The sequence below is a fragment of the Ornithorhynchus anatinus genome, chromosome 11 (assembly GCF_004115215.2).
Source record: "Ornithorhynchus anatinus isolate Pmale09 chromosome 11, mOrnAna1.pri.v4, whole genome shotgun sequence".
NCBI classification, from domain to species: domain Eukaryota; kingdom Metazoa; phylum Chordata; class Mammalia; order Monotremata; family Ornithorhynchidae; genus Ornithorhynchus; species Ornithorhynchus anatinus.
In genome coordinates, this window is record NC_041738.1 from 50,654,389 (window position 1) to 50,667,432 (window position 13,044).

Below are 13,044 nucleotides of genomic sequence, written 5' to 3' on the forward strand. Positions count from 1 at the left end.
ACAGCATTAGGCAATTTTTTAAAATAGAACTTGATAAGCGCCTAGCTGCCAGGGACTATACTAAGCACTGGGGTAGATATAAGGTAATGAATGAGGTTGGGCACAGTCCTTGTCCCATATCGAGATCACAGTCTAAATTGGAGGGAGGTGGATTTTAAGCCCCGATTTACAGATGAGGTAACTGAGGCCCAGAGAAGTTAAGTAACCTGCCCAAGGTCACACAGCTGATAAGTGGAGGAGCCAGGATTAGAACACAGATCCTCTGACTCCCAGGCCCATACTCTTTCCCCTATGCCACGCTACTTCCCATGGTTCCACTTAACCTCTTCCACTCCAAAAGAGGAAACAAAAATCTTCCATTTTTAGGTGAGCCTCAGGGCAAGAAAAGTAGAGGGGATGAGGAAACAAACACTGCCGTACCTCAGAACTGTGGTTAATCCATCATATTTATTGAACACTTGTATGTGCAAGGCACTATACAAAGAAAGTACAGTGTAACAGTTGGTAGACACATTCCCAACCCACAGTGAGGTGATGGAAATGATCATGAAGTAATGAGCTCAAATCGCTTACTTTATAGATCAAAACATGAGGGCAAGCTTCTGTTTTCTCCTTTTTAAAAATTAAGCTACAAGTCGGAAAAGGACCCTGGATGTGAGTCAGGCACTTGAGTTCTACACCTAACACCAACTCGCTATGAAACGTCGAGCATTGAATTTACCCTCGGCCTGGCAGTTTCCCCACTTTATCATGGAAACAGCTGCTTCCACTCTTCCTTATGAGGATAGAGTTAGGTGGGGGATATAAAAGAAGCCCCATATAACCAAGGTTTAAAAGGCACACACCACTTAAAAAAACTTGACTTCATTTATTGGAGGATGTCCCTGGTGAGTTTTAGGAGAGCTATCCACAAGGGACAAGCAGGAGAGAGAAAGAAGAGGGATAGTAAATACATTTCATAAAACAAGTCTTGGGATAGACCCAGTTCCGCCACAATGCACCTTTTCACCGTGCATTTGGCTGGAAGCCCGTGAGGAAACTGGGGGGCATTTATCCAAAAACATAAGCCTGGATGGCTTCGGCACACCCCGGTATCAGAAGGACATGGATACGCGTGCCCGCACGCTCGTACACCTGTGCAACATCCGAGAGGGCCAGCACCATAGTGTGACTTTCCTATGAGGCCGAGTCTTGCCAGAATGCAACCCTCAAATTAGAGGAAAACGGGGTGAACTCCACTCCCGGGAACATGGAGCATCTCCTCAATTGCTACAGGAATCCTAGGATGGAAGAGACGTTGCTAACGGTGGCGTTACCCACATAAGCATGGCCGAAAAGAAGGATGGACGGTCCTTTCTGCATCACGTTCTGATGAAGAAGGCCCTAATCGGGACCTGGGCACCTTTGCCTCGAGAACCGCCCGAGACCCTTTCCACCCCCCGACCCCCTCACAGCTCCTCTCGCCGGTGGATCTTCTGGTGCCGCAGGAGGTGGGAGCTCCGGATGAAGCTCTTGCTGCAATGGGAGCAACGATAGGGTCTCTCACCCGTGTGGAGCCTCCGGTGCATGATGAGGTCCGAACACCTACTGAAACTTTTCTTGCAGTCGAGGCACTGATAGGGTTTCTCTCCCGTGTGGGTCCTCTGGTGCATAACCAGATGGGAGCTCAGCCTAAAGCTCTTCTCGCACGTGGGACACTTGAAAGGTTTCTCTCCCGTGTGGAGCCTCTGATGAACAGCGAGATCGGACTTCCAGCTGAAACTTCTATCGCACGCAAGACACGGGTACAGCTTCAGCCCCGAGTGGGTGACCCGATGCCGCCCCAGCTCCAAGTCCGTGAGGAAACCCTTCCTGCAGTCGTGGCACTTGTGCGGGCTCTGCCCGGCATGGAGAGCCTCGTGCCGGGCAAGGTGAGAACTGCGGCGGAAAATTTTCCCACAGTGGCCGCACGTGTAGGGCTTTTCCCCCGTGTGGGTCCTCTTGTGCGTGGCGAGGTTGGATCGTTGGCTGAAGCCTTTCCCGCAGTCCGGGCACCTGTAGGGCCTCTCCCCGGTGTGCGTCCTTCGATGGGTCACCAGGTCCGAGTTGCGGCCGAAGCATCGTCCGCACGTGGGGCACTGGAAGGGCCTCCCGCCGGTGTGTGCTTTCTGGTGCTGCAAAAGTTTGGCATTCCCACTGAAACCCTCTCCGCACCTGTCGCACCTGTGGGGCCTGGCCCTGGTGTGGATGTTCTCGTGCCGAAGGAGGTGAGCAACGCGCCGGAAAGCTTTTCCACAGCGAGGGCACTGGTGCGGCTTCAGAGCCTGGTGGGTCTTCTCGTGGGTCGTAAGGGTGGATCTCTGGGTAAAACTTTTCCCACAGGCGGGACACTCGTAGGGCTTCTCCCCCGTGTGAATTCTCCGATGCGAAACGAGGCGGGAGCTCTTGGCGAAGCTCTTCCCGCACTCGGGGCACTTATGGGCAGGGGCCACAACCTGATCTGTGGGGGAGTCATCCCACTCGAAAGGGAAGAGATTGTCTGTGCACCGAGAGAGGTCTCTTAAAGGAATATGATTGTCAATGGTGACTAAAAGGCTTATGAATCTCTTCTTCCGGGGGAGAGGCAAAGCCCATCTTTTCCACTCGGGGCTGCCTGGGTTATCCTCAGTGGCTTTCCCCCACTCAGAGTACTCTTCACCCCATCCCGTGGAGATTTCTTGAAGAGTCCCATTTTCTGGGCTTTCCCGATTGAGGTTCTCGTCCATGCTTCCATCACCTGCCGAGACAAAGAATCCAGACACAGTTCTCTCCTGGGACTGGGGACCCAGGTGAAACCATTAAGGTGGGAAGTCACGAAAGGGTCCCACAGCCCACCTCTTCTGGTAAAAAGATTCCATTGAGAGGGGACACCCAAAGTAGGGAGACGGCTTCCCAACATTCCATAGGGGCTGCTACAAAAAGTCGAGAGTGTTGACGGGAATTCTGAGGAACGTCTGCATCTCCCAGGAGAGGCAGAAACCTCTGGACTAGACCTTGGCCAAATTACCGGAAAGGGAGCGTACAAGAGCTTTCCTAAACGCCTCACCCATTGTCCTTCTTCTTCATTCCGGGAGATCCCTTTTTATTGCACATGCTGCTTTAGGTGTGAAAATGTTATTTATGGGAAAGGGAAGGTAGGTATCCTTCATCATAACAGGTGTAGTACGGTTGCTTCTCACTGAGAGGCTTTCTGCAAATGTACTGCCAGTTAAATAAGCTGCTGAAGGGAAGGGGGGGTGAAGGGAAGGGAGAAGGAAGAAAGACAGAGGAAGACCACAGCACAGCCCCTTGACAGAAATTTCCATCTGTGCAGAAATAGTGCCTGGTACATTTCCTTACCCTCTTTAAAGAGTCCCACGATGCCACTAAGATCTATTTTGCTGTTGTTTTTTTAAATAGTATTTGTTAAGTGCTCACTAAGTGCCATGCACTGTACTAAGTGCTGGGGTAGATACAGCATAATCAGTAACAGTCCCTGTTCCACATAGGGCTCACAGTCGTAATTCCCATTTTACAGATGAGGTAACTGAGGCACAGCAAAGTGAAGTAACTTGCCCAAGGTCCCACAGCAGACAAGTAGCAGAAGTGGGAGTAGAATCCAGGTCCTCTGACTCCCAGGACCGTGCTTCTCCCACTAGGCCATGCTGTTGACAGTCACGGGCCATAGTGGAAGTTGGGGGCGATGTCTCCCCCGTTCAGGATTCCCAAAGGGCTCCTCACACGCAAACCTCTACACCCTCTTTGGCTGATTAGACTGTCGATTAGACTGTAAGCCTGTCACTGGGCAGGAATGGTCTCTATCTGTTGCCGAATTGTACATTCCAAGCGCTTAGTACAGTGCTCTGCACATAGTAAGCCCTCAATAAATACTATTGAATGAATGAAAGTGCTCTGGATCCTGGGAGCTCACACACCTTTGACTTAGGACCAAGGAGGAAGAAGAATGGAAGTTTGGGCTCTGAAATACTTTCATGTCGATTTTTCCCACTAGAGTGAAAGCTCCTTGTGGACAGGGAATATGCCACTTATGTTTTGTGCTTCCCAAGAGCTCAGTATACTGCACCGTATCCAGTGGATGCTCAATAAATAACTAGGGATGGCCTGAGGGAGAAGGATCCTGTGGGTGGGTTGAGGTCCCAGGGGAGTGGCAGCTAATCTAGTCCTACTCAATTTAACTACAGGAAATTTGTCCCAAACACTAATAATAATAATAATGGCATTTGCCGCACACTGTATTAAACCTTGGGAGAGAATTAGCAGACAGTCCCCTGCCCATAACTGGTTGCCTATCAACCTTAGCATGAAGCAGAAACTCCTCACCATTAGCTTCGAAGTTCTCCATCACTTGGCCCCCTCCTACCTCACCTCCCTTCTCTCCTACAGCCCAGGCGGCACACTCTGCTCCTCTGCAGCTAACCTCCTCACTATGCCTCGTTCCCGCCTGCTCCCCCCTCCCCGTCGACCCCTGGCCCACGTCCTACCTCTGACCTAGAATGCCCTCCCACCTCACATCTGCCAAACTAACTCTCTTCCCCCCTTCAAAGCCCTACTGAGAGCTCACCTCCTCCAGGAGGCCTTCCCAGACTGAGAACTCCCTTTCCCTCTGCCCCTCCTCCCCTCCCCATTGCCCCAATTCCCTCCCTCTCCTCTACCCCCTTCCCCTCTCCACAGCACTTGTGTATATTTGTACATATTTATTGCTCTATTTATTATTAATGATGTGCATTTATCTATGGTTCTATTTATTCTGATTGTAGTGATGCCTGTCTACTTGTTTTGTTTTGTTGTCTGTCTCCCCCTTCTACCCATTGTGGGTAGGGATTCTCTCTCTCTGTTGCCGAATTGTACTTCCCAAGTCCTTAGTACAGTGCTCTGCACACAGTAAGTGCTCAATAAATACGACTGACAATGGATGAATAAACTGGCTTACGGTCTAGGGAAAAACCACTAGTATTTATGATATTCTTGGCCTACGAATTACCAGTCATCCAAGCCCTGGAGTGAGTTTCAGACTGAGGTGACAAAAGCTTTGTGTGAAAAGCAATTATCGCCTTTACCTCAACTTGAGAATGATTCATTACAATATGGATTCTGAAAATAGGCGATCTCAAGTGAACTAGTTTTGCCTTGGGTAATTCCTTTGAGCAGCAATTAAATACGTCGTTAAATACTCATTGCCCACATTGAGATGAGATCACTACTAATGCAGCTAAGTGAAGACGGTGAGGCATTTATCTACACAATTCTAAGGATGGAATTAGCAAATCTGAAGAGAATGGGGAGAGGTGGGGAACTGGCCCAGGGTAGGAATAGCTGTTAGGAGGGAAGAAATGCCTCAGGATATTTACTGGGGAGAAGGAAGAGAACAAAGGATGGGCAGGGCCACGGGGTGAGAAGGAAGTGCTGGGCACATATATTTTGAATAGGGATCATTAAAGTAGTCAGGGCATATGAAAGGTGAATTGAAAAGTAGTATCCTGAAGGAAGGGCTGTCTCCCTTCCAGGAAGCCTTCCCTGACAAAGCTCTCATCCCTCCACCTTTTTTCCCCTCCCCAACTCCCTGTCCTAATCCCCATCCCTTGACCCTCTTCCCACAGTGGTTTCAACGTCAATATTCATTTGAGTGGCTGGTTCAGGAAAAAGCCATATTGTGCTCTCATTTATTTGTACAGTTCAACTAAGCTGGAGGGGGCCTACGGGAGGAAAACACCACACAAGAACAGACCAAGAGAGCAGGAGCACACTGTGAGCTCCTTGAGGGCAGAGATCATGTCTATTAACTCTACAGTAATCTATTAGAACAGTGCCCTGCACACATGATCGATCATGCAGTAGTCTAACAGATGTTTCTATAGGAGGAGGAAACGGGGAGAAATGAGAGAAAGATGGGAAGAGCATCATCGAAAATCCTAGAAACAATCATTCAAAATCGACTGATTGCAGATGAGAAGCAGTGCGGTCTAGTGGATAGAGCACAGATAGGCTTGGAAGTCAGAAGAACCTGGGTTCTAATCCGGGCTCCATCACTTGTCGGCTGTGTGCCCTTGGGAATGTCACTTCACTTTGCCGTGCTTCAATTCCTTCATATGTAAAATGGGGATTAAGACTTTGAGTCCCACGTGGGGCAGGGCCTGTGTGCAGCCTGATTAGTTTGTGTCTACTCCAGTGCTTAGTATAGTGCCTGACACATAGTAAGCACTTAACAAATACCACAACTATTATTGTTATGACTGTACCCTAGAGGCCCCCATCCAAGAAGACATGCAGATGACGGTAAACCGCATCACCAAATCAACCAGGCGCTAAATCTGAAGAAAACAGAGGTGATGTGTATTTCCTAACCCCTAAGCACAACCAATACGCTCTGTATCTGCAACACAAAGCTACAAAGTTGTGATTGAATTGTGCTCCCTAGGCAGCACACTGACCAATAATATAGTGACAAACAAGGAAATAGAAAACAAAATCAGTAAGGAGAGCAGCAGCACATCCTTCCGGAGCGTGTCAAACACCAGTGTGGCAGTAGCATGGAAAAGGTGCCAGACCAAACTAAAGGTCTACAAAGCTGGAGTGTTGTCCAATCTTCTTTACTGCTGTGAAACCTGGGCCACACCCAGGCACCACATCTGGCTCCTTGAACAGATGTATCACCATCACTTCCAGGCCAGATTTGGTCTCAAATAGCAAGACAAGATCAAGATCAATGATCTCTGGAACATCGTCAGTCTCCTAGCATTGAAGCTCTGCTCACCTTAATTCAGCCACCCTGAGCGATATGACTGGAGAGAGAATGAGCAATAGCAGGACCCCTGGACAACTGCTGTACGGACAGCTGGAATTGCAAAACCAAAAGCAAAGAGGGCAGAGGAAACACTTTAAGGACAATGTCTCAGACAAAGTCTCAGACCATACTGCATCCCAGCGGAAAACTGGGATTCAGTTCCTGAGAACAGACCAGTATGGCCTGTTGCTTAAGAGAAAGCAGCAGCTCTCTTCAAACAAAAGCTTCTTGGGGAATAAGAGACAAAGAGGCAAAAGAGAAAACAGTGACAGATGCTGCCAACGCCACAAGGGAAAGTCTTTTAGACTGCATGACGTGGCCAGTACTAGAGAGTTCCACATTGCCCTTTTCAGCGACAAACACTCTCATAGGTGAAGCTCACCACTGGTGGTTTCTTCTTTGAGATCAAAGGACAACTACACACACACACTCAAAAAACAATTTCCCCTCTCAAAATTATCCAAACATCCACTGGGACTGCTGCATCAAGGCAGGGATCATGATCTTAGACTTCCTTATGTCCACCGAGTGACTAATAAAGTGACCTGTACCAGAGTAAGCATCCATATGGCTACTGATTTAGGGGATGAGGGGAAGGTGGGTGTGTGTGTGTGGCCAGTCTGCCCGGGATGGGGAGGGACTTGGGGAGTCCTGGTCAGCTTCTGTCTAGTCTCTGCTCCAGCAACAAAACTGCCATACCTCCTCACCCTCCCACCCCCGGACCACTGAAGAGTGGGGATTGAGGCAAAACATTTTCCAGGCAGGGAAGACCCGGGAATTGTTCTTACATCTGTGTTATAGTTGTTCATAATGCCTGATTTACCTCTGAAGTGAGCAGATGGGATGAGGAGGAGAGAATGAAGGGCTCAGCATTAATTCCCCACTTCTTCTGTAAGAAACTTTCTCCAGTTTAAATGGAAGGGCATGAGAAGCAGCATGGCTTAGTGGAAGAGCACGGGCCTGGGAGTCAAAAGACCTGGGTTCTAATCCTGGCTCTGCCAGTTGCTTGGGTAAGTCACTTAACTTCTCTATGCCTCAGTTCTCCCTCCTTAGCCTGTGAGACCCATGCAGGACAGGGACTGTGTCCAACCTAATTAACTTTTATCTACAACAACAGTAACTGCTTAAAAAATACCATTTAAAAAAACAAAACCAACCCCCCCCCCCCCAAAAAAAAACCACAACAGGTTCAGGTGGAGAATCAAGAGGAAAAAGGAAGGGAGATTGGGAGATTGTACACGTCTTACCTAGTGGGAACATTTCCTTATACATCTCCCATCTGGCATCCTTGCAAGAATCCCTCTGAATGGGCTGAAGGTTCACACACTCTTCTTGAGAGAAATAAACTGCCAGATCTTCAAACAGCACTGGCTCCTGAAACAGTTTGAAATCACTGCTAAATATCTACTGCTCCAGAGATAATCCCAGCAAGAAGAGGAGCATTGCCTAGTGAAAAGAGCAGGGGCCTGGGAGCCAGAGGACCTGGGTTCTAATCCTAGCTCCACCACATCTCCTGTGGAATCTGCATGTCTCCTGCAAGTCACTTAATTTACCTGTGCCTCAGTTACCTCATCTGTAAAATGGGGTTTAAGAGCCCCAAATGGATCATGGACTATGTCCAACCTGATTATTTTGTATCAATCCCAGTGCTTAGTACAGCGCACATAGTAAGCACTTAGCAAATATCATTCAAAAAGGAAGAGGGGAGATAATCACCTGTGGGCAGAGGGCTATATGTAAACTGGGTATTGGATTGAGGAGGTGGTAAGGAGAGAGAGAGAGAGACACAGCACCAGTGGGAGATTTTGTGCAGATGTCTTCAGAGATAGGACCCAGAGGTGAATTTCCAGTTGGGAGGTTTGCTCACCAGAGGAACTGCTAAGGGAGAGGAGACAGGAAGGGAGTAGGGCAGCAATTAGGATCTCCATTCATTCATTCACACTTATTGAACACTTACTTACTGTACTAAACACTTGGGAGAGTATAATATAACAACAAGCAGACACATTTCTGCCGACAACGAGCTCATGGTCTTGGGGGGATGGGGGAAAATACAGACATCAATGTAAATTAACAGATAACTAATAAATAAATTACAGCTCTATACAGACATATACATATGTGCTGTGGGGATGGGAGGGAAGATGAATGAAGGAGCAAGTAAGAGCAGCACATAAGGGAGTGGGAGAAGAGGAGAGAAGGGCTTAATCAGGGAAGGCTTCTTGGAGGAGATGTGCCTTCAATAAGGTTTTTGAAGTGAGGGAGAATAATTATCTCTCAGATGAGGAGGGATGGCATTCCAGGCCAGAGATAGGATGTGGGCGAGAAGTCAGAGGCGAGAGAGACAAGAGGGCAATGGGAACCTCAGCTCACCTGGGATTCTGGGTTAAGGATTGCAGCCACCATCTCTTTGGCTTCAGGGCTCTCCTCCTTGGCGGCAGACAGAGCTGAAGGAGAAACGTTGATTAGCGTGTACCTACCCCAGCGCTTAGTACAGTGCTTAGCACATAATAAAAGCTTAACAAATACCATTTTTAAAAAATGAGAAACTGCCCAGCCGTCTCCGGGATCGTAGGGGCAGGATTGCCTTCACTGTGCAGATAAGAATGTATACTCATCTCCGCTGACAGGGCCCTTTCCCATGACCACGTTGAGTAGGCCCAGTTCAGCAGGGCTTATCAACAGAGTTTGGTTAATATCTATTTCTCTAGAAGGAAGGCAAAAGGTTTTGGGGAGCGGACAGGTGGGATGTGCCTCCTGCCTAATCCTTTCTCTTGCAAAACGGCTGAGGTGCTAAAGGGAGTGGGTGAGAAGGGAGGCTTGGAAAACCCTGGGGATTTCGGTCCCGATCCCTGTTTAAACTGTACTCATGGGCCTGGAGGACCCTTCCTCTCCTATGAAGGGAGGGAAATACGACAGGTGCTGTGGCCTCTTCTGTTGCCGTCGACGGTCCTATTCCTATGGGGGACTAAAAAACGACCAAAGAAATTCCACAGGTGGGGAAAGGAGTGGATTTCTCCTTCTGTGGGGCTGGGGCTACATTCCTCCTAGGACTGGTGATCTAAACTCAAGCCTTCTTCTCAGAATCCGTTACCCTTCTCCGTCGCCCTGGCCTCTCCCAGCTCCGCCTGCCTCGCTTTCTTCTTTGACCTATATCTTTCTCGGAGACTTTTTGTTCTCCCCGACAAACGTGGAGGAGGATCCTCTCCCTTTCCCTCCCGCGGAAGCCCAAAGGGGGTATCCTTTTTTGTAGCGTGCAGGGAGGAAACAGGGTCTCGGGTTTCACGGAGGGAATGGGCAGAACCCAGGCGCTCCGCCTTCCAGCTCCCGCCCCCTCCCACCGAGGTTACGGCGGCCCCTCTTCCCCTCCTTTCCTCTCCCCTCTTCCTCCTCACCCCACCTCCTCCTCCTCCTCCCCGGCTTGTTTCGCCGCAAGTCTTCCCGCCCCAGGGAGTCCCTGCCTTCGCCGCGCCCGGGACGGACCCGACGCCAGGCCAGGCCAGGGCAGGGGTGGGCAGGGCAGGGCAAGGGTCGTCAGGGCAGGGCAGGGCAGGGCAGGGCAGGGGGTGCCAGGGCAGGGTTGGGCAGGGGTGATCGGGGTGGTCAGGTCAGAGCGGGGCAGGGGTGGGCAGGGCAGGGGTGGTCAGGGGTAGTCAGGTCAGGGCGGGGCAGGGGTGGTCAGGGCAGGGCAGGGGTGGTCAGGAGTGGTCAGGTCAGGGCGGGGCAGGGGTGGTCAGGGGTGGTCAGGTCAGGGCGGGGCAGGGGTGGTCAGGGGTGGTCAGGTCAGGGTGGGGCTGGGGTGGTCAGAGGTGGTCAGGGGTCAGGGCGGGGCAGGGCAGGGGTGGTCAGGAGTGGTCAGGTCAGGGCGGGGCAGGGGTGGTCAGGGGTGGTCAGGTCAGGGCGGGGCAGGGGTGGTCAGAGGTGGTCAGGGGTCAGGGCGGGACAGGGCAGGGGTGGTCAGGGCAGGGTTCCCCCAGCCTGTCGAGGGGGGAAACCGCGCCACCAGACCGCAAACGGCGCTGTCGGCAGACGGGGCAGGGGCTCCTGGCATCTCACCTTCCAGCCGGTCCCGCACCGCCTCATTGTGGCCCCGCGCCCCCCCGCACCGCTCCCGTCGCTCCCTGCCCCCGGCCCGGGGCCTCGGATGGACGGACGGACCGGGGGGGGCGGGACGGGGTGAGTGGGCCGCGCTCCCCGCCCACACCCGTGACGCGCCCCCGGAGCTCCGCCCCCGACCCGAATGGCTGTAAGCCTTCAATAAATATGGTTTTTGCATGAAGGAATGAAGTTATTGAGCGCTTCCTGCGTGCGGAGCACTGTACTAAGCGCTTGGAAAGTACAATTCGGCAACAGATAGAGACGATCCCTACCCACAACGGGTAGAAGGGGGAGACGGACAACAAAACAAAACAAATAGGCAGTTGTCACTACCATCAAAATAGATCAATCGAACCATGGATAAATGCACGTCATTCATTAAATAAATAGAGCAATAAATATGTACAAATATAGACACGTGCTGTGGGGAGGGGAAGGAGATAGAGCCGAGGGAGGGAGTAGGGGGAATGGGGAGGGGAGAAGGGGCAGAGGGAAAGGGAGGGCTCAGTCTGGGAAGGCCTCCTAGAGGAGGTGAGCTCTCAGTAGGGCTTTGAAGAGGGGAAGGGAATTTGGCGGAGGTGAGGAGGGAGGGCATTCCAGGTCAGAGGTAGGGCGTGGGCTCGGGGTCGACGGGGGGACAGGCGGGAACGGGGCACAGTGAGGAGGTGAGTGGCAGAGGAGCGGAGTGTGCGGGCTGGGCTGTAGGAGAGAAGGGAGGTGAGGTAGGAGGAGGCCGGTGATGGAGAGCTTTGAAGCCAATAGTGAGGAGTTTTTGCTTCATGCGAAGGTTGAGAGGCAACCACTTAATCCTGAATTAATTAATTAATTAATAGGCAACCAGTTAACCCTCATAGGCCAAAGCCTTCTGAGGCCCGAATCGAAAATCCTGACTCTGGGTTTAGCCCACCCCAACAATACACCATTCATTCATTCATTCATTCAATAGTATTTATTGAGCGCTTACTAGGTGCAGAGCACTGTACTAAGCGCTTGGGATGAACAAGTCGGCAACAGATAGAGACAGTCCCTGCCGTTTGACGGGCTTACGGTCTAATCGGGGGAGATGGACAGACAAGAACGATGGCAATAAATAGAGTCGAGGGGAAGAACATCTCGACAAAACAATGGCAACTAAATAGAATCGAGGCGATGTACAATTCATTAACAAAATAAATAGGGTAATGAAAATATATACAGTTGAGCGGACGAGTACGGTGCTGTGGGGATGGGGAGGGAGAGGTGGAGGAGCAGAGGGAAAAGGGGAAAAAGAGGGTTTAGCTGCGGAGAGGTAAAGGGGGGGTGGCAGAGGGAGTAGAGGGAGAAGAGGAGCTCAGTCTGGGAAGGCCTCTCGGAGGAGGTGAGTTTTAAGTAGGGTTTTGAAGAGGGAAAGAGAATCAGTTTGGCGGAGGTGAGGAGGGAGGGCGTTCCGGGACCGCGGGAGGACGTGACCCGGGGGTCGACAGCGGGATAGGCGAGAATGGGGGACGGTGAGGAGGTGGGCGGCAGAGGAGCGGAGCGTGCGGGGTGGGTGGGCGGTAGAAAGAGAGAAGGGAGGAGAGGTAGGAAGGGGCAAGGTGATGGAGAGCCTTGAAGCCTAGAGTGAGGAGCAGACGCGTCCCCTGACCATAACCTTCCCTCTCTCTCTCCCTTACTCGCTCACTCCTTTTCTCCCTCATTCACTACGTTCATTTTGTAATGAAAAATAAGATATGCCTTTGTTATCACACCTCCTCTGACAACCACTGGAGTCAAAGTTGAATGTTGACAACCAACTGAACCGAGGGCCAAGCCTTCTCCAATACATCAGTGTAGCTCAAGTAAGCGGCGCCAAATACGCAGTCGCTGTAGTTTACGTAAACTTAGCGAAGTACGCAATATACGCATTTTAAATTGCTCGCGCGGGGTGCGCGTATCACAGGTTTCACGACTGGGGAAATACGCAATTTACGTATTTTATGCGACTGTCCCCAGTACGCCAATAGCGTACTCTTCCTGAATCGCCCAAGTACGGGATCTACGCAAGACACGCAATTTGAGTTACTTTTGTGACTCGCGCAGGGACGTCATTTGCGTCCTTTCGCGGTTCGCGCAAATGCGCAATTTGCGTAGCCTGGCTGAGCTGCGGGGAAGGCGCCATTTGCGCGGTT

General features: G+C 51.1%; 1 protein-coding gene across 1 annotated transcript; it reads right to left on the reverse strand.

Moving 5' to 3' along the window:
- Nucleotides 1-623: 623 nt before the first annotated feature.
- On the reverse strand, nucleotides 624-10,927 carry LOC114814970 (zinc finger protein OZF-like). The gene is made up of 4 exons (XM_029074479.2): nucleotides 10,856-10,927; nucleotides 9,173-9,246; nucleotides 8,047-8,173; nucleotides 624-2,755 (listed from the first exon to the last, which is right to left on the reverse strand). The coding sequence occupies exons 2-4, from the start codon at nucleotides 9,203-9,205 to the stop codon at nucleotides 1,449-1,451; spliced, it is 1,467 nt and encodes a 488-aa protein (XP_028930312.1). The 5' UTR covers nucleotides 9,206-9,246; nucleotides 10,856-10,927; the 3' UTR covers nucleotides 624-1,448.
- Nucleotides 10,928-13,044: the final 2,117 nt, after the last annotated feature.